Source organism: Nerophis lumbriciformis, linkage group LG12 (assembly GCF_033978685.3).
Source record: "Nerophis lumbriciformis linkage group LG12, RoL_Nlum_v2.1, whole genome shotgun sequence".
NCBI classification, from domain to species: domain Eukaryota; kingdom Metazoa; phylum Chordata; class Actinopteri; order Syngnathiformes; family Syngnathidae; genus Nerophis; species Nerophis lumbriciformis.
Genome location: NC_084559.2, coordinates 26,231,235 through 26,252,732, shown reverse-complemented (window position 1 = coordinate 26,252,732; position 21,498 = coordinate 26,231,235). Strand labels below are relative to the sequence as shown.

Sequence of the window (21,498 nt, the reverse complement as noted above, 5' to 3'; positions counted from 1 at the left end):
ACATATCTTTGTCTTTGTGCGTTGTATGTAGACCACATTGCTTAGCAGAGTTCAATGATGCAAATGCATGTCAAGTTGATCAACAGATTGTATAATTCTCCAGTGCTAAAACAGTACTGAAATGAAGGCTAAAAGGGCATTAATGGGAGCCTTAAAAAAGAAAAAGAAAAAAAGAAGTAACTAAATAGTTACTTTTCACAGTAACGCATTACCTTTTGGTGTAAGTAACTGAGCTACTTTTGAAATAAAGTAACTAGTACAGTGGTTCTTAACCTTGTTGGAGGAACCAAACCCCACCAGTTTCATATGCGCATTCACCGAACCCTTCTTTAGTGAAAAATAAAATGTTTTTTTTTTCAAATTCAAGACAAAGTTACCGTATATGTTTTTTTACTGGTGCACAAAATGTACCGTGCATGAACATCACATTGTTCAAAGAACAAAACAAACACAGTGCATGAACTCACAACAAAATACACACCTGCAAATCAGTGTGACTTCTGCTGTTGCCTTTGAGAGACCAGTTCAGATATGCGTGGCTTCACATTGGCAAATGCCACTCATGTAATTTTCACAGCAGAGTCTGTTCCTTTTCATCGTTTTTATGTCCAGCATCCTCGAAAAGGATTGCTCGCAAAGATATGTTGTAACAAATGGTATAAAAAATTCCAGGGCGTAACTAATAACTGGATACTGTACTTTTCCATTTGTTGACACCAAACTGTTGTTCTGAAGAGTTTCTGTTGAACCTGGCTCTGCTGAATTTCAATGATTTGGTCGAGGTATTCATCATTGACATTTGCTTTCTCAACAGAAAACGTGAACGGCTGTCTCACCCACGCCGGATATGACTCTCTTGTAGGGAAATATCCGTCGAGAGACTTTGCAAGCTAATCTAAGTGCATGGCAATTGTTTGTTTTAGTTCCATGAGTACAGAAATTTCTCCGATTCCAGACACATCTCGTCGCTCACATGTTGCTCCACTGAATGCTCAAGGAGTTTTTGCGCTTGCTCACGCATATGGAAAATCAGAGGGAACATTGTTTGGGGGTATCCATAATACGCAGAGAGGGAGAAGTTTTTATTTACATGATGAGTCGGGTGTGTCTTGACCTCCGCGGGTTTAGGCTCCGCCGAACCCCTGAGGCTGACTCACCGAACCCAGGTTAAGAACCACTGAACTAGTAACTGTAACTAGTTACTGGTTTTCAGTAACTAACCCAACACTGATGATAAATTACACAATATGACAACACTAGTTTCTACCTTTGCCTCTCCACCCTCTACAAACATTCAGGAACACTGGTTAAGTAGTTTTTTGCGTCATCCTTCTAGCTAACAAACAAACTAAAGCGGCTAAGTCAACTTTTTAATAATCGTTGCCAAAAATAGCCGGAAAGCAAATGTTGACTCACGTTTTTAAGTGATGTAAGATAGAGCTTTCATCCAGTCCTTAATTTAGAACCATGGAAGCACACAGGGAGAAGTCGTGGAGCACTCAATTAACTGCACTCTAGTCGGGGCCTGCAGTAGGTTGCCGCTCTCCTTTGCATGATGGTGATTCATCCCTGTATACACTATAGAGGTAAGAGGGAGGACTTTGAGCACCGGCTGCTGATGCACTGGCCACTCATGCTACTTCAACTTCCTCTCATCTTATCTCGGGACTGCCAGACATAGGCATTAAATCAGCACTCTGAAAGTCTGTGGTCAGAACGCTATACACCATCTATTCCCTGCCAAGAAGAAGTCACCAAGTTGCTCTGTTGAGATAATCTATTTTAATAATAAAATATAAAAGGCCATCAGCCACAATACTCTTGCTCTTCTTGAGAGATCTGATCAAATCTGGCACAGGTCTTTTTTTGGGATACTTGACCCTCCCTTTGTTTCAAAATGCAGCTAACAGGCAATACAAGGCCCTGGAGGATTTGTTTCACAGATCTGTGGTCAGGGGAAAGCCTGCTCAAGACTGAAAACACAGTGTTGGGTCACAGAGTGAAACTCCCGCTGGAAGGCTTCAACACTGCCATCTGGATGAAATATTTATGTATTTAGCATAGACTTTTGGGGAACAGCAACTACAATAAAACAAATATGCTATGCATTTTTCTACATTCAAACAACTTAAAGTTTGTACATTTCAGGAAATCGACCAAAAAATATATGTGCAGGGTCGTCACGATAGCAGAATTTTATGCACAGACTTCAAAGCACAGTACCAGCTTCCAAGAGGTCACCTTATAAAGGAAATAAATAATACAGTGCTCATCAATATGCTGAAAAATAACAATAGCCCAATATTTGGCTATTTTCAAAAGAACAGCAATGGCATGCAACCTTCAAGTATAGAAAACAAACAATATTATATTTGATCAATATGGTGGTAGACTGACGTCATCAAGTAATTTGCAGTGAAATAGGCTATTAAACGACTAAAAAGTATATTTAAAGACACATGTTTTGTTATTTTTATCAACATTTTAGCCTTTTCTCGTGATATTATGCCTTTTTGCTCTATTTTTCCATTTTTTGCTCTATTTTATTTTTACAATGTGCTACAGACCCATAATGAAATAGCTGTGTTCAGCAAATGGCGCCCAAGCCATACCTTGCCTTCCTGGTGAAAAAAGTAAACCAATGGTGTTTAAAGTGTTGCCTAACGACAGAGAGGTGTATGCAAACTGTGTTTTTTTTTATCACTTATGAAAGTGATAAAGGTTGGGTTGCATGCTTCTGGGGGGGTTTTTTGCACGTTGTGGTAATGCACACTCCCTGGGCTTGTGGTGGTGGATCTCTGCTCTCACTTGCGCAGTGAATACTTTAATGACTGCTTGTATTTGATTACCGGATAAATGCATGACGCAAAATACACCTGTCTTTCACTTTTAATATGTACCTGTACTCGCTAGATATAGTGGCAAAGGCGCCAAAGTGTATCTCAGATCATTTCTGCTACGTCTTATTCTCTGGCAAACCAGGCACGTACGAGGTGTGTTGCAGTTATGCTACACTGCCACACTTCCATCATAAATTGTTTATGACCAAGGGCGAACTGTAAGTGCCATATCCACATTTCTGACAAGCTTCTATGATTAAGTAAATACATGTATATGGAAACACAGGCTGTCTTTTTGTTTTAAGACAGCAGGTGTTCTTCACTGCTCCAAGCCAAGAATCGACATGATACATATGTGGGAAATACTTCAGTATTTGGGGGCCTTTCCATTCGGACAGGATGCAATGTTGAGCCAGGAGTTGACTGTTGGTAGCTATGGCGATGAGTTGGCTGTATATGTTGTTATTTTTTATTAAAAGTAGATTGTTGTAGACCTATTGTGTCTTCCGGCACCGATCGTCTAGTGACAACCAGCTAATGGCGGGGATGCTTGTACCTCAAATTTTTTCTTGCAACTTTAAACACAACAATTAACCGAGAGACAGCTCTTATCTCAAAACACTCTTAAGTTGGGGCACTATTAAGTTGAGGTATCACTAAAGAGTCAATAATGCAGGGACGGGGACCTTTTAACATTCACTACGTATCAACAAGTAAACAACAAATAAAATCTATAAAATCCGCTACACCTCCCTGATACCGAAGTACATGTCAAACTACTTCCTTAACGTAAATGACCGCCATAACCACAACACCAGGGGGAGCTCTACTAACCACGTTAAACCCAGATTCCGATCTAACAAAGGTCTTAACTCATTCTCTTTCTATGCCACATCAATGTGGATTGCGCTCCCAACAGGTATAAAAGAAAGGGCATCTCTATCCTCCTTCAAAACCGCAATAAAAGTACACCTCCAGGCAACTTCAACCCTAAACTAACACCCTCCCCGGATTGTTGTTAATAATCAAATGTAAACAATCAAATGCAGATATTTTTCTTATGCCTTCTGATCTCTCTCTCTCTCTCTATGTCCACTACTTGCTGTACATATCCTACCAAGTCAGACCTACACTGTTTCAATATCCATTTCCCTGTTCTCAATTGTTGATGACTGATGATAACAACCAAACCTAACCCCCCTCCACACCCCGAATTGTAAATACTGTAAATAATTCAATGTATACACCCTGATGATTATCTTGTGTGATGACTGTATTATGATGATAGTATATATGATAGTATATATCTGTATCAGGAATCAATTTACTGTAAGTGGACCCCTACTTAAACAAGTTGAAAAACTTATTGGGGTGTTACCATTTAGTGGTCAATTGTGCGGAATATGTACTTCACTGTGCAACCTACTAATAAAAGTCTCAATCAATCAAAAAAAAGTTCAAAATGTGCGGTGCTTTCACATGTTTCACTTCTTTCAGATTAAATCATGACACAGTGCCAGTGAACACAAAGGTCAGTTTTGGACTTTTCCCACTCCGTGCTCTCTTGGGGCAACTTGGTCTAAAGGCCACATTAATTACTCCAGTCTCTTCCAATATGCCAGAGTGTTTAGGCAGATCTAATCACCACTTTCAGAGAAGCATCGATTCCCATCCTCTGCGCTGAAGAGGATGTTTCAGGGTGAAGCCACTCCCCTTTGCAGCCGGACCGCAAATGGCAGAATAATGTTGCTCGGGCAACACAAGAAAATCTTTGTTGGAAATCAGACAGCACCTACAAATACCACAGTATTGGGCTCTGAACTCTATAAATACAAGAGATTGAGTGTGATGCGGGGAAGCACACATGCACCTTTCGTCATCTGTGACCATGGTAACAACAGGGTGAGAGGAATCAAAATGATTTAACACAGTATGAGTCCGCCAGTATCATCACAGCGGCACACGTGTGACAAAAATCAGGCCTCTCTTTTGGAAACCGTGTCAATTGGTCGCAAAGAGTGCATCAGCTTAGATGGTTCTTCGCTATAGTTGGGCATGGGAATTTGGTTATTGTCCCTTCATTCCTTCAGCTTTAAATAATGCAGCTAGCATGAAAAGCACTTACTTCATTCATCCATCCATCCATTTTCTACCGCTTATTCCCTTCGGGGTCGCGGGGGGGCGCTGGAGCCTATCTCAGCTACAATCGGGCGGAAGGCGGTGTACACCCTGGACAAGTCGCCACCTCATCGCAGGGCCAACACAAATAGACAACATTCACACTCACATTCACACACTAGGGCCAATTTAGTGTTGCCAATCAACCTATCCCCAGGTGCATGTCTTTGGAGGTGGGAGGAAGCAGGAGTACCCGGAGGGAACCCACGCAGTCACGGGAAGAACATGCAAACTCCACACGGAAAGATCCCGAAGCCGGATTGAACTCACGACTACTCAGGACCTTCGTATTGTGAGGCAGACGCACTAACCCCTCTTCCACCGTGCTGCCTACTTCATCCATATTTCCCCCTTTCTACTAAACACACGTCTCTTGCATGTTAACGTGATGCTCTTGCTCGCTTAACTCCATTTTAGGTCTGCGCTGATAAGACTTTGGAAGGCCCTACAAATAAAGAGGTGTATGCATTATACACCAACGTAGGTGTTCATGTGAGGGGAGGCAGCTGTTTCTCAGACGGAATATTCCGTCGTTCCTCCCCTCCCCCATTTAATCCCTAAAGGTTTCAGGTCTGTAGGAGGAGTTGGAGATGGTAGAACCACGCTCCCATGTTCACTGACACTAGCAGATGTTAACTGGCCATACAAAAAAAAAGGTAATGGAGTTTGGCAGCAACACAACAGATACGGTGGCACCTGGGGTCCACATGTGCCCTGCCCACATCCCAACTCGAAGGCTTCATTGATGTTTTCTAACCTGTATGGAGGCGCTCTTAAAAAAAATTAAAAAAAACCTGCAGCAACGCCCAGAGAATGCATCCATACAATCTCCCAAATGATGTTCCTATTTCACATGACTTCAACCAAGAAGCATAAACATAACATATGCAAATTCTATAAGGGATTTTTGTGCATTGACTTGAAAGGGATCTTCAAACTGAGTGCATAATCATCACCAACACATGCTGTCATGAATGGTAATCAGTTCTGTTGAAACATCTGCATGCGTGCAAGAATGATGCAGTACAATATTGCACCCTAAAACAAAATAAATCAATCAGGGATGATAGATTGCAAGCACAATAGTCATTTTTCATCCCAATGACATAGAGTAAGTGGCCCCAATCTGCCCCAATCAAATCAATAAACATAGGCAAGGAAAGAGATGCCTCCCAATCTCTTTGTGAATGAAAGCGTTCATTCAAGTCACCGGTCGTGTACCCGCGACCCTAAAAGGTGGCTTCAGGTTGAGGATGCGTAATTTCAATATTCAGTGATGATGGGGGGGAGACATACCTGAGGATTGCTGCCAGGCTTCTACGCGTCTCCGTTGCGGACTGGATGACAATGTGCAGGTCTTGGGGAGTCAGTCAATGCGCATGGTGCCTGTCACCGGAAGCCAGGTTTTTTTTTGTTTTTTTGTAATATTTAGCCCGGAGGAGTAGTACAGTGCGTGGCTGGAGGACGATCTCTCTCTCTCTCTCTTTCTCTTTCTGTGTGTGCGTGGGAACCCGTCTTCTTTTTCAGCGTGAAGGATGGCAAAGCCCTTGATTCACTGGGAAGGAAACCCCTGGATGCGAAGTGATAACACTACTGCTTAAGTGGACAGTCATCACCTGATGCGAATGTATCTGGAACAGCCCACGGGGGGATTAGATTGGCCCCCATAAAGCGCGCCATTTAGTTCCTATTTATTATGTTCATATTGCGCGTACCTAATACGAAATTAAGTCAAAAACAACCACGTGATCAATTTTGGAAATTAAACATACATACACGAGCGTCGAGGCACAATTCCAAAACTAATGTTATATTTCTGACGATAGTCTATGAAAACGACTTTAATTCACCGCCTTGCGACTCGAGGAAGTCTACTGTAGAGGAATTGCGCCCTCTAACGAAATAAACACAACGCTCCACATGTCGAAAATGACCGTTTTTGCTTTGTTATATATTGTGACCCGAAACACTCTACAATTGTAACTTTTATTTTAAACAACGCCACTATAACTGTCCATATTCGACAAAATGCCCACACATTACTACCAGACAAACAAAGAGTACCGACCACAGCAAGATGGTGCCAGGCGACATACACTTCCGTTTTAGTCTGACATCAGAATCAACTCAAAATAGGGACATTATAGGATGTATCTGTCTCCTAAGTGCTACCTGAGCAGATATGCACATATATGGTATCATTTTAATCACTACCTACTCATTAATATTCAATTACTCAGCGACGTTCAGAAATACAAGCGTTCTTTAATTGTTTGGATAGCAAGATGGTGCCAGGCGACGTACACTTCCGTTTTAGTCTGACATCAGAATCAAGTCAAAATAGGGACATTATAGGGTGTATCTGTCTCCTAAGTGCTACCCGAGCAGATATGCACATTTATTGTATCATTTTAATCCCTACCTAGTCATTAATATTCGATTACCCAGCGACGTGCAGAAATAAAAGCGTTCTCAATTGTTTGGATAGACAAACAAAGAGTACCGACCACAGCAAGATGGTGCCAGGCGACGTACACTTCCGTTTTAGTCTGACATCATAATCAACTCAAAATAGGGACATTATAGGATGTATCTGTCTCCTAAGTGCTACCCGAGCAGATATGCACATTTATTGTTTCATTTTAATCCCTACCTAGTCATTAATATTCAATTACCCAGCGACGTGCAGAAATAAAAGGGTTCTCAATTGTTTGGATAGACAAACAAAGAGTACCAACCACAGCAAGATGATGCCAGACGACGTACACTTCCGTTTTAGTCTGACATCAGAATCAACTCAAAATAGGGACATTGTAGGATGTATCTTTCTCCTAAGTGCTACCCGAGCAGATATGTACATTTATTGTATCATTTTAATCCCTACCTAGTCATTAATATTCAATTACCCAGCGACGTGCAGAAATAAAAGTGTTCTCAATTGTTTGGATAGACAAAAAAAGAGTACCGACCACAGCAAGATGATGCCAGGCGACGTACACTTCCGTTTTAGTCTGATATCAGAATCAACTCAAAATAGGGACATTGTAGGATGTATCTGTCTCCTAAGTGCTACCCGAGCAGATATGCAACCATATTGTGTCATTTTAATCACTACCTACTCATTAATATTCAATTACCCAGCGACGTGCAGAAATAAAAGCGTTCTTTAATTGTTTGGATAGCCAGTACGCATGCGCCAATTAAAATCGATACCCCAGCGTTAATAGGCGTTTCTCGGGCTATTGCTTTTTTTAAATTATCATTTACAGATGCCAACATAGGATTTTTACAAATTAAAACACACAGAATCTTGAATTTAGAGCCTAAACTGTCTGTGTAGCCCAGGTCACGTGACGCAGCTACGAGCAGCTGCAGTCACCTGATTTTGTTTCGTAGCTGCAAAACAAAAATGGCCGCCCACTTGTCATACGGGAGAGTTAATTTAAACATTTTGCGAGAAGCGGCACGAAAGGAGCTACGGGAGTTCTTGGACAAGTGTGCCGGTAGCAAGGTAAAGTTTATGTAGCAAATAAGGCCCGGACACTCAAGTGTAAGCCGCTCACGTTACGTTATGGAGCTGTCAACAGAGCCTGCTAAAACAGTGCATTGACATGTTAGCTTTTCTTTTTCAGCTTGGCATAATGTTGTGCTCACTCAAACAAATATGTGACTTTAAAACTTTACAATGCGTTTGTTTTGGGGGGGTCTTGGTGATAATATACAATGTTTGTCTCTTTGTAGGCCATAGTTTGGGATGAATATCTGACTGGACCTTTCGGACTAATAGCGCAATACTCTTTATTAAAGGTAAGATCAATCCACACTTTACACTCTTCATCGCTACATCTTTTCCTTGGTTTCCTCATCAGGCTAAATCTAAAAACCTTAATTAGATGTATTCAAATTCTGCCTTTTCAAATGTGATTATCCATCCATCCATCCATCTTCTTCCGCTTACCTGAGGTCAGGACGCGGGGGCAGCAGCCTAAGCAGGGAAGCCCAGAGTTCCCTCTCCCCAGTCACTTCGTCCAGCTCCTCCCGGGGGATCCCGAGGCGTTCCCAGGCCAGCCGGGAGACATAGTCTTCCCAACGTGGCCTCCTACCGGTCGGATGTGCCCTAAACACCTCCATAGGGAGGCGTTCGGGTGGCATCCTGACCAGATGCCCGAACCATCTCATCTGGCTCCCTCGATGTGGAGAAGCAGCGGCTTTACTTTGAGCTTCTCCCGGATGGCAGAGCTTCTCCCCCTATCTCTAAGGGAGAGCCGGCGTAGGAAACTCATTTTGGCCGCTTGTACCCGTGATCTTGTCCTTTCGGTCATTACCCAAAGCTCATGACCATAGGTGAGGATGGGAACGTAGATTGACCGGTAAATTGAGAGCTTTGCCTTCCGACTCAGCTCCTTCCTCACCACGACGGATCGATAAAGCGTCCGCATTAATGAAGAAATGTGATTATGATGAGTGTTATTTGACTCTGTTGATGCAGTGGTATAAACCATCCATATTATATACACATAGGCAGCACGGTGGTACAGGGGTTAGTGCATGTGCCTCACAATACGTAGGTCCTGAGAAGTCCTGAGTTCAAACCCGGGCTCGGGATCTTTCTGTGTGGAGTTTGCATGTTCTCCCCGTGACTGAGTGGGTTTCCTACGGTTACTTCGGGCCTCCTCCCACCGCCAAAAACATGCACCTGGGGATAGGTTGATTGGCAACACTAAATTGGCCCTAGTGTGTGAATGTGAGTGTGAATGTTGTCTGTCTATCTGTGTTGGCCCTGTGATCAGGTGGCGACTTGTCCAGGGTGTACACCGCCTTCCGCCCGAATGCAGCTGAGATAGGCTCCAGCACCCCCCGCGACCTCAAAAAGGGACAAGCGGTAGAAAATGGATGGATGGATGGATTATATAACACTTGTCCTCATTAGGATCACAGGTGAGCTGGAGCTTATCCCAACTAACTTCGGGCAATATACTGGGTAGGGCTCACCCTGGACTGGTCACCAGTCAAACACAGGACTCGTGTACACAACCAACCATTCACATTCCCACACATAGACAATTTAGAGTCTCCAGTTAGCACGAGATGCACGTTTTTTGAAATATGGGAGAAAACAAGAATGTCCACACACATGCACGGAGAGAACGTGCATCCAACATTTTCAAACTCGGGGTGTCCCAATCCGATATTGATACGGCATATCAGACCAATATCAGCAAAAAAACAAGTATCAGATTGATTAATTGAAACTTTTATTAGTAGATTGCACAGTACAGTACATATTCCATACAATTGACCACTAAATGGTAACACCCAAATAAGTTTTTCAACTTGTTTAAGTCGGGGTCCACGTTAATCAGTTCATGGTAAGATGATATCAGCTTGCGTCTAAAATCTCTGATATAAGATTCAATACAAGAAGTCCTGCAGAATGTTAACTTGTGTTATGAGCTTAAACGGGAACTGCACTTTAAAAAAAAAAAATTGCCTGTCGTTCTTAATGAGAGACAAAAGTTTTTGTATTAATTTGCATTCTATTATGTATGTGTATATATATATATATATATATACACACATACATATATATACACACACATATATATATATATATATATATATATATGTGTGTATATATATATATATGCATGTGTATATATATATACACATAAATATACATAAATACATACATACTGTATATATATATGTATATATATGTGTGTGTGTATATATATATATATATATATATATATATATATATATACATACATATATGTGTGTGTGTGTATATATATATATATATATATATATATATATATGTATATTGATGGAGGGTTTTGAAGTTGTTTTTAGACGGCTGTGAAAGCTACAATTGTGACTCCCATTAGCCGCATCTAGCAAGCGTTTTTTATCATCTCTAAAATCCTTAAGAAAAAAGACCTATGTTCTTGTCCCTCATAATGATTGTGAACATAGGCAAAATTCCCCAAAAAAGTGGTTCCTGTTAACTTCATGAATTATTGTGACCACTAGATGTCGCCAAAAACAATTATAATCATAAAGTTAGTGTTTTTCATACCTACCGACATACTATACAATAACTAAAGTATGTACCGTAATTTGTGCTGATATTGTATCAGCTAATACTCAAGGCTTAAATATTGTTATTATGGGAAGTGAAAAAGTTGTATCGATACGTCCCTGATTCAAACCCTGATATTGACATTGATACAGCTATGGTATGGGATCATACAATAGCCTCAGAAGTGTCCCTAATGATGTAGCCAGATGTAATAGTAAAATACTTATTCATGTATTTATTTATTTATTTTCAGGAACATGAGGTGGAGAAGATGTTCACCCTCAAGAGTGGTCGGCTCCCCCCTGCCGATGTCAAAAACATTATCTTCTTTGTTCGTCCCAGACTAGAGCTTATGGATATCATTGCTGAGAATGTGTTCAGGTGGGTATTGTGTTTGGTTTTTTTTTCAAAAATCTACATCAAAAGAAGAAGACAGCTGAGAAGTTTGTGTCATCAAAACGCTTTTATTTTTCTGTGTTTTTAGTGAAGATAAACATTCGACACGTGACTTCCACATTCTTTTTGTGCCCCGGCGGAGCCTTTTATGTGAACAACGGCTCAAAGAGCAGGGCGTGCTTGGCTCCTTCATAAACATTGATGAGTACATCCTGGACCTGATTCCTTATGACGGCGACCTGCTGTCAATGGAATATGAAAGTGCCTTCAGGGTATGTTCAACTTTTATATCTATGGAAAAAATATTAATATTGATATACAGTGTATATAAGAGTGTTAAAGGGTCTGCCTAGAGGGCGCTAACTTTCCAGTTTTGTCATCATTATATCCAGCCCACTTCCGGTTCTGAACACATAAACTAAGATCCATATAATCCCCCCATACACATTAGTTGGGTTTGTTGTCAGCTAATGATAACAATTTGGCAATGTTTAGCTACTAACGGTATAACTTGTGCGTGCATGCGTGTTATCAATTGGTGTGTCGCACATCTGGGTGGATTTTCCATCTACCTTTTAGGTAAATTTCAGAAATGGGATAAAGAACAAGTGATTACATTTTGGGGCTGATCCGGATCACCGTCTGGATTCAGGACTTTTATACTATTAGGATACGAGTCCTGCAAGAGATCTGCACTCACCGAGTGCGTTTTGAGTTAGTAATTGTAAAAAAAATATAGAAGTTTAAGGATATTTGTTTTGTTAAACCATGTGTACTTTTAGGCTTGTGTTTTTGTTATATCTTTTGGTTTGAAAAATGTAACTTTGAGCAAGTTTTAAACAGTTCCTTTAATGATTATTGCAAAAATGCAAAAAAATAGCCTCCAATTTCATTCTAAAGACCAGAATGTAAGGACATCTAGTGGTAAAGTCACAGATTGCAGTCAGTTGCAACACATAAGCATTCTCACGGCACACAGTTGTTATTAACACAAGCACTTGATCAACAGATAGTATTGCTGTGATCTGATTGTTATTACGTTTCGCATCCTCTCACAGGAGTGCTACCTGGAAAATGACCAAACAAGCCTTTACCACACAGCCAAGGGCCTCATGACTTTACAGGCGCTGTATGGAACCATTCCACAGATTTACGGGAAAGGAGAATGTGCAAGGGTGGGTTTTGGATTGTTGAAGATTCCAACAGCATGTTGACTGGTATTGACTCGCTTTTTTGTTGTTGTTGTTGTTAGCACGTTGCCAACATGATGCTGAGGATGAAGAGGGAGTTTGCTGGAATTCAAAATCAAATCCTGCCGGTGTTTGACACTCTGCTCCTCTTGGACCGCAATGTAGACCTTCTAACTCCTTTGGCCACACAACTCACGTATGAAGGTCTCATTGATGAGACCTATGGAATAAATAACGGTCAGGATTACATTTGAACTGTACTTATTGAACGTATTTAACTGACAACTTTTATTTCATTTTCCACTGACAGGTAATGTCAAGTTGCCCCCTGAAAAGTTTGCCCAGAAAAAACAAGGCGAAACGAGTAAAGATTTGCCCACAGAGCCTAAGAAGATGCAGCTCAATTCAGCAGAAGAGCTGTACGCTGAAATCCGGGACAAAAACTTTAATGCTGTCGGAGCAGCACTCAGCAAGAAGGCAAAAATTATCTCTGCTGCATTTGAGGTTGGTCCTGCTTTACTTTACCTCACTGGTATGTTTACTCAGGGGCGCCGCTAGGGATTTTGGGCCCCATGAAAAGAATCTTTACAGGGCCCCCAACACAGTGTCATTATTTTTTCTGTATTATAATTTCATCATCATTGGGGGCCTATCTGGTCCCCCCTCCATCATGGGCCCCTAGAATCCGTCTCCTTTACCCCCCCTTTTCGGCGCCACTGTGTTTACTTGCTCTGTTATGGCAAATTAGCCGCCGCTTCTAAGACAAAAAATCCTCACCATTGTATTGGGAAAAAAACAGTTTCGTCCAAGTATTATTATCACGGGAGGAATAGGAATGTCTAAATATGCTACACACACACACCGAAAAGGACAACACAAGCAGCTTAAGCTTCAATGTAAACTCAGAGCATTCAAGTGATCGAAACTGGACTGTTTGGTTTGTTGCGATCGATTGAATGCCCTGAGATGACAATGACCTAGACGAATGAGAACATACAATTCTTCAATGTAAAGTAGGGTTGATTAAATCCAGATGTCAATACTGTTAATACCTATAGTATCAGTATGTAAACGTTCTATTGATTGATCAGATCGATATTTATCTTTTTCATGTTTTTATTATTACAAAATAATTGTTTGGGTCATTTTGTTCTTGTTTGGGAACTATAAGAGTAGGTTTCTGGATACAGGTAGGCTTTGAGGGCAAAACCCAAATGATTCAAATGGGAGCCAGTAGTAGTTTTTGCTTTTGTTTAGTTGTTGTGCACCAGACCCTTTTATTTTGGTAAGAATTGTGTGTAGTATTTAATACCACAAATGTAGTACATCACATGACTGCTTGGCTCCGGCTTCCTCCGACCTCCAAAGACATGCACCTGAGGATAGGCTGATTGGCAACATTAAATTGGCTCTAGAGTCTGTCTCTGTGTTGGCTCTGCTTTTAGGTGGCGACTTGTCTAGGGTGTACCCTGCCTTCCGCCCGAGTGCAGCTGGGATAGGCTCCAGCTCCCCCCCCCCCCCGAGAGGGATAAGTGGTAGAAAAGGAACGGATATTATTTTAAACAATACTACCACATTCTAAATTTAATAAGATAAGGTTTATAAAAAATGTTTTATTGTGTTTTCAACTTTGGTTACTTGAAATAAAATATTTTCAGTTATATAATTTATTGTCAAAGTATCAGATCGGGACTCTAAATCAGATCAAATATGAAGCCTAAAAAAAGTGGATCAGAATCAAAGGACAAAATTGTTGTGTGCAAAATCGCCAATACTGTACTGCAGTTACCACATCCATTTAAACACTATGGGCCTGATTTACTGAAGGTTTGCGTGTACTAAAATACGTGCAAAGCTGGTAACACACGCAGAGCTAATCTACTAAACGTATGCGAAGTTAATTGCGTTTAAGAGCAGAAAAAGGCGTGCATTTCATTTTGCCTCTGTGTCTTCATTAATATGGAGAATATACGCTGATCATCAAAACGCCTATAATACTAGAAGGTGAAGATGCAAATATAATTATTTAGCATGTGCAATGTGATTTATAAACACTACTCACCGTTTGGCGACGTGCAAAAGGGCTGTTCCACGCACAACTGCAGGATCAGTGCTCACGCTGCACAGACATACAATGGATATACGAGAATCCTCCATCCTGTGTGTGTGTGTCAACATTTTGGACAATCAAAAATAAAATGTTTACACATACCTTCTATTGAACAACATAATTGTATTATTTAATAGCTGCTAGAAGACTTAAGGGGCTGATTAAAACAAATTCAATCGATGCGTTTTGGTGTCTTCTAGTATTTTTGTGATGATGTTAGTTTTTTTCTCAGAGAATATATTTTATTAAAAAATTTTATACGAAAAAAAATACTTTAAATATGCAGAGGTTGAGCAGCTTCTCACCAATGAGCGCACTTCAGCGGTAAAAAAAAAAGTGGTTTCATTGTTGGTGCACTGCACTACTGCTTCTAAAAAGTGGCACGTCTCCTGCTTGTTTGAAAACATCGCAAAATGCCACAGGTAGGAGCATGAAAAAATTAATGTGCAGTAAATGAGAGTATCTCTATGGTGACGTCCCGTATAGTACACACAAAATCGTCATTTAAATATGGCGGTCTGCACCACTTTAAAATTGCACATGCAGTGTTAGTAGATCACACAGAACATGCCCACTGATAGTACAAGCTATTTTATAGGTTGCACATACTGTTGACTGCACAATGTTTGTAACTTAGTAAATCAGGCTCTATGTCGTCATCACTTTCTGACATTCATTGATCAGGTGTGATTGTAATCTCTTTGGCATTTTATCGGAAAGCTCTTGAGAAAAATAATTTAGGTTAATTGAGTTTGATGATGGCATTCACCAAGAGAAGAGATCTTTGCAGCGGAATTCTTAGCAACAACCACTTATAAAAACAGTATTTGGACATATCAGACAGTCATGTTTATTATCTTATTTTACAGGAGCGCCACAATGCCAAAACAGTGGGAGAAATAAAACAGTTTGTGTCTCAGTTGCCTCACATGCAGGCAGCACGCAGCTCCCTCGCCAATCACACGTCCATCGCAGAACTCATCAAGGAAATCACCAGTGCGTTGATAATCCTTAGATGTATACATGGTCACTCTGTCACATCCAGTTTAAGATGTTGAAATTGTGAGTTGCACTTTGTGTCTGTTTTAGCATCCGAGGCCTTTTTTGATAACCTAACAGTGGAGCAGGAATTCATGACTGGAGTCGACACGGACAAGGTACGCAGTCCTTAAAATGTGCGGTTTGCAACAGAGCCGTGGCCGCTTTGATGGCGCTACTGTCTTGAAGGGGCTGCCATCATTGTGACCCACTCTCTACCTAGTTCAAACATGCAAAGTACGCCTTGTGTATGGGCTTACATGCTTGCCACTTTGCAAGGGTGGTGTTTGGAAGGGCGTATGATCTCGCTCACTGGTTCAAAAGTGGAACACCAATCATTCCATTTGGGTCGAAGAGCAATTTTTACAAAGTTTATTTTGTAAATGTGAAAAATTTAGACATGTGTTAATTGAATAGGTTCTCTTAAAACTCTATTGGTGGCAAATGCCGGCCATTTTTCTTTTTTTTTTTACTAAATGTAATTTGGAGCCTGCTGCAAACTGAAGCTTTAACCTGTCTTTTAACAATTATAATTACACTTTTGTATAAGAACAAGAAGTTTAAAAAAACAACGCTAGACAAATGAGATATTCACACCACTTTTTATTATATAATCCAGGTGAACACCTACATTGAAGACTGCATTGCTCAAAAAGATCCTCTCATCAAGATCCTGCGTCTCGTGTGCATGCAGTCAGTGTGCAACAACGGCCTGAAACAGAAAGTCTTTGACTACTACAAGAGAGAGATCCTCCAGGTAAAGAGTGACTCGTACCACTATAATGTCCCAAGCTAATTACTTCAAGGGGAACATTATCACAATTTCAGAAGGGTTAAAACCATTAAAAATCAGTTCCCAGTGGCTTATTTTATTTTTCGAAGTTTTTTTTTTAATTTTACCCATCACGCAATATCCCTTAAAAAAGCTTCAAAGTGCCTGATTTTAACCATCGTTATATACACCCGTCCATTTTCCTGTGACGTCACATAGTGATGCCAACACAAACAAACATGGCGCATAGAACAGCAAGATATAGCGACATTAGCTCGGATTCAGACTCGGATTTCAGCGGCTTAAGCGATTCAACAGATTACGCATGTATTGAAACGGATGGTTGTAGTGTGGAGGCAGGTAGCGAAAACGAAATTGAAGAAGAAACTGAAGCTATTGAGCCATATCGGTTTGAACCGTATGCAAGCGAAACCGACACGACAGCCAGCGACACGGGAGAAAGCGAGGACGAATTCGGCGATCGCCTTCTAACCAACGATTGGTATGTGTTTGTTTGGCATTAAAGGAAACTAACAACTATGAACTAGGTTTACAGCATATAAAATACATTTGGCAACAACATGCACTTTGAGAGTGCAGACAGCCCAATTTTCATCAATTAATATATTCTGTAGACATACCCTCATGTCAGCAGGCCAGGGAAGCTAGGGTCGATATTCTTCTCTTGATCATCTTCGGTGGCATAAGGGACGGTGTGAGCCAAGACACCCAGGGGGTTTAGCTCGCTCATATGCGGGAACAAACTGCCGCCATTGCTTGCCGTGCTACCGAGGTTCTTTGTCCCTGAATTGCTCACACACTCCGGCAGATTCAATGGGGGTCTGGCGGCAGATTTCTTTGACTTTATCGTTGGAAATGCATCTGCTTTGAGTGTCGCAGGATATCCACACATTCTTGCCATCTCTGTCGTAGCATAGCTTTCGTCGGTAAAGTGTGCGGAACAAACGTCCAATTTCTTGCCACTTTCGCATCTTTGGGCCACTGGTGCAACTTGAATCCGTCCGTCCCTGTTCGTGTTGTTACACCCTCCGACAACACACCGACGAGGCATGATGTCTCCAAGGTACGGAAAACAGTCAAAAACGGAAAATAACAGAGCTGATTTCAGAATCAGAATCAGAATCAGAATCAGCTTTATTGTCATTACGCAAGGTAACGAGATTGAGGCCATTCCATACAGTGCGATGTGTGCATGCTAGAAAAACAATGTGCAAATATATAGAAATATAAAAAATGTAGAAGTGCAATGAATATGGTGTGAAATGAATATATACATGAAAAAACAAAACAAAAACAGGGTGGTTGGTGGAATGGGTTATTGCACCGAAGAGAAGGCAGTTATGAGGGACAATGGAGCAGTCCGTTCAGGATGGTTATGGCCCTGGGGAAGAAGCTGTTCTTTAGCCTGTTTGTTTTGGTTTTAATGCACCTGTAGCGCTTCCCAGAGGGCAGCAGGTGGAACAGGTCAGAGCCAGGGTGGGTGCTGTCCTTGATGATGGCACTGGCTCTGTTGAGGCAGCGGGAGGTGTAGATGTCCGTCAGAGAGGGGAGAGGGCGGCCGATGATCTTCTGAGCCGTCTTGACCACTCTTTGCAGCCTCTCCCTGTCTGCTGCAGTGCAGCTGCCGTACCATACCGTAATACAGTAGGTCAGCAGGCTCTCGATGGACGAGCGGTAGAAGGTCAGCAGCAGGTCAGGCTTCAGGTTGTACTTCCCGAGGACTCTAAGGAAGTGTAGCCGCTGCTGAGCCTTCTTGACGATTGATGTGGTGTTGACTGATTTGAGGTGTTTGTAATGTGTTTGAGAAAATGGCGGATTGCTTCCCGATGTGACATCACGTTGTAATAGAAAGGCGTTTAATTCGCCAAAATTCACCCATTTAGAGTTCGGAAATCGGTTAAAAAAATATATGGTCATTTTTTTGCAACATCAAGGTATATATTGACGCTTACATAGGTCTGGTGATAATGTTCCCCTTTCAGGAAGAGTTTCTTCGCAATACAAAAAATATGATCTTGCTTAGCTCTATGTAGGTTCCTAAATCCTATCCAGAGGCCCCTTTTCGTTTTGTACATTTTACTTCAAAATCAAAACGACAGTAGCAAAAAAATGAAATATAAAAATGTTAGCACACCACACAGATCCTTCTGCCTCATAGGCAATGAAATGTAGATCAGAAAGCCGGAACATGTTCTTCGATACTATTAAAACGACTGTAAATAAAATGTTTTACAAATATATATATCCATACACATTTTAGGTGCAATGAATTAAAGTGTTAACATATTCCTCACTGTAAACATGAATTATCAACATTTCCCGAAGTAAATGATATAAATAGTCCCAATTGAACAGAATAAGCAAATATTGCATAACTTATTTTTTTTACCTATTTTTCATAGGTACAACAAAGAGGAGGAAACAAAAGATATCTTAAGAGTGTAATGCATTCATACAAATTAAATTTGATTAATCATGAGTGGCTGACTCTTGTAGTAATATACTGAATATTATTGTATTGTTGATTAAGAATCTTTTATCTGAGTGTTGGGGCAGGACATTATAAGTTTTGCTTCTTTTCAGACAATATGTTTATTTTATTTTAATACTACTGTTGCTTTTTTGCATTGTATATGCTATTTTTCTTACGATGAAGCATATTTTTGATTTGTTGTGTCCAAAATAAAAACTTTTTTTTTTTAAATACCATACATTGTGTTTAGGCTCCTATACTTAACATAATAGTAAACAATATAACACCTGGCTGTTAAAAGATATCTACAGAGAGGGAAAAAGTATGATTTTTGTGCTCCAAAAACACAAGCATTTGCGTCTCCAAAGTGTATTTGTTCTCTCTTACATCCATGGATTGCTTAAAAATGTTGTTCTTTGTTAAAGACATACGGTTATGAGCACATCCTGACACTAAACAACCTGGAGAAAGGAGGTCTTCTAAAGCCACAAACAAGCTCTAGGAACAATTATCCCACTATTAGAAAAACCCTTAAACTGTGGATGGAGGATGCAAACGAACAGGTAAGAATGGAGATATTTAGTCCTTTCAGTGTGTGAGGGGACACACTTTTTTTTTTTTTTAAATATTTTTCCTTTTTTCCCTTTAGAACCCCAACGACATCTCATACGTGTACAGTGGCTATGCTCCATTGAGCATCAGACTGACCCAGGTGTTGGCCAGGCCGGGCTGGCGGAGCATCGAGGAAGTGCTGAAGATGCTCCCAGGTCCGCACTTTGAGGAGCGCCAACAGCTGCCTGCTGGACTCCTCAAAAAACGTACGAAAGAATACAAATTGGGTTTTCAAACTGCCTCTTGTCTGCATGTTGTAGATAAGAACCAGGCTTTGTTGGTGCGCATGAGAGGATGGATTGCAGTGTGTTGACAATGCTACACAACCTCTGTCAGTGTGTGTTTGTAAACATGTGTTAAAGAGAGGGGGGTAGATAACGTTACCACCGGTCCTTTCTTCTTCCTGACATATTTGCAATTGATGGTGTTTACAATAAGGAGATTTTTTTTTTAAAGGAAAAATGTGTTAATTAGAACTGTGAGATTAGATTGAGTGGCTTGTTGCTGCTTGCTCGTGTTCCAACAGATTTTCAAAGGTGATAATAGAGAAGTATTTTGAATTGATGCTGTCATGTTATTGTATACCACAAAGCACACATTTGACGGTGTTCAAACATTTTAGTCCCCGAATGCACATGTGACATAATTTTGTCATTATCGACCTGCAGGCCAGCAGGGGGAGAATCGAACAACGCTGGTGTTTTTCCTAGGAGGAGTGACTTACGCCGAAATAGCCGCCCTCCGTTTCCTCTCACAAATGGAAGACAGCGGGATGGAGTATGTTATTGCCACCACCAAACTCATCAATGGTACGTCTTGGGTCAAATCCCTCATGGACAGACCCGAAGCACAGATGCTCTAAGTCAACAGTGCACTCACACCCGGATGCATCAAACAGCCCAGAGACTGATTGCTGTTTTCCTGCAGTATCAGTATCACTGATGTCCATGTTGGCGTTTCCACTACTGAAGTCATTTGTCTTGTTACGCAGCTGGTGTACTGTATTTACCTGTATTAACTCTCCTCCATTATGTGTATGTTGTTCTCCTCTGAGACCAAACATGTCAAGACCTAAATTATAAAGTGATATGTGTCCCTGAATTATTCGGTAGTGTGTGCATCTTTTCGGAAAGATGATGTGGCATGAGTGCAGCTGTCAGGCCTCGGAAGTAGCAATTAGTGCAGTAGCACGCCTACCGATCAGCCGATAAGGCTCTTGTGCCGTCTGGAGAGCTCAGCCCACAGCAGCCTATCATTTGACAGCACAGGGCACTGATTGAATTAAGAGGCCATTTGCTCCATGTTCCGGCAGAGAATAACTGTGCGGCAACAGGGTTTGAGTCCTCAGTCAATACTTTCTCCCGGTCTTACAGTATAAACACTAAGCTACCTGCTGACAGGACCTATTCAGTGTATTTTTCATGGGTAAATCTATAGACGTTCTTTTCTAAATTTCAAGCACAAGAGGTTAATAATTCTATTTGACATAGAACATTTTTACGCGTGAGATTTGCCTGATAGATTGTTTATTAAATCTGAGCTTTGTTTGAGGAGCAGGTGCACAGGAGCCATAACGGCCATTAGATCAATCCCAGGGGAATAAAATCCCTGTGATCGGTTGTTGTCTTTGGCTCCTCCTCAGCTGTGGGGAGTTGAAAGGCTCCAGGCTGCACCCACCAACTTCACGGCTACAAGTGTACCAGCCCACCCTGTGAAAACAGCGCCTGTCCTGCAGCAACAACAACAAGGTAATTAGTGGTTCAAAGCTTTTATTTGATAACATATT

At 41.1% G+C, this 21,498-nt stretch overlaps 2 protein-coding genes across 4 annotated transcripts in view; one reads left to right on the top strand and one right to left on the bottom strand.

Annotated features, from left to right (window-relative positions):
• LOC133623168 (rabphilin-3A-like) overlaps positions 1 to 7,461 on the bottom strand; it is a 55,841-nt gene extending 48,380 nt beyond the window's left edge. The window contains exon 1 of one of the 2 annotated variants that reach the window (XM_061986216.1): positions 6,315 to 7,461. The gene's annotated coding sequence lies outside the window, so the exon portion shown is untranslated. The remainder of the gene's footprint in view (positions 1 to 6,314) is intronic. The other variant, XM_061986214.2, reaches the window with a different exon arrangement.
• Positions 7,462 to 8,234: 773 nt separating this feature from the next.
• On the top strand, positions 8,235 to 20,795 carry vps33a (VPS33A core subunit of CORVET and HOPS complexes). Of its 2 annotated transcripts, none has more exons than XM_061986213.1 (13): positions 8,235 to 8,529; positions 8,760 to 8,825; positions 11,354 to 11,481; positions 11,585 to 11,768; positions 12,555 to 12,671; positions 12,749 to 12,923; positions 13,069 to 13,190; positions 15,666 to 15,792; positions 15,886 to 15,953; positions 16,454 to 16,591; positions 19,526 to 19,663; positions 19,750 to 19,918; positions 20,381 to 20,795. In XM_061986213.1, the coding sequence occupies exons 1-13, from the start codon at positions 8,428 to 8,430 to the stop codon at positions 20,572 to 20,574; spliced, it is 1,728 nt and encodes a 575-aa protein (XP_061842197.1). In that variant the 5' UTR covers positions 8,235 to 8,427; the 3' UTR covers positions 20,575 to 20,795. The 2 variants fall into 2 exon arrangements, with proteins under 2 accessions (XP_061842197.1, XP_061842196.1); XM_061986212.1 differs by having other exon boundaries at positions 8,238 to 8,529; positions 12,997 to 13,190.
• The last annotated feature ends 703 nt before the right edge of the window (positions 20,796 to 21,498 follow it).

Coding starts and splice junctions, on each gene's coding strand:
- vps33a (XM_061986212.1), top strand. CDS start 8,428: ATGGCCGCCCACTTGTCATACGGGAGAGTTAATTTAAACATTTTGCGA. Junction 11,482..11,584: donor ATTGCTGAGAATGTGTTCAG/GTGGGTATTGTG, acceptor CTGTGTTTTTAG/TGAAGATAAACATTCGACAC. Junction 15,793..15,885: donor ACTCATCAAGGAAATCACCA/GTGCGTTGATAA, acceptor TGTCTGTTTTAG/CATCCGAGGCCTTTTTTGAT.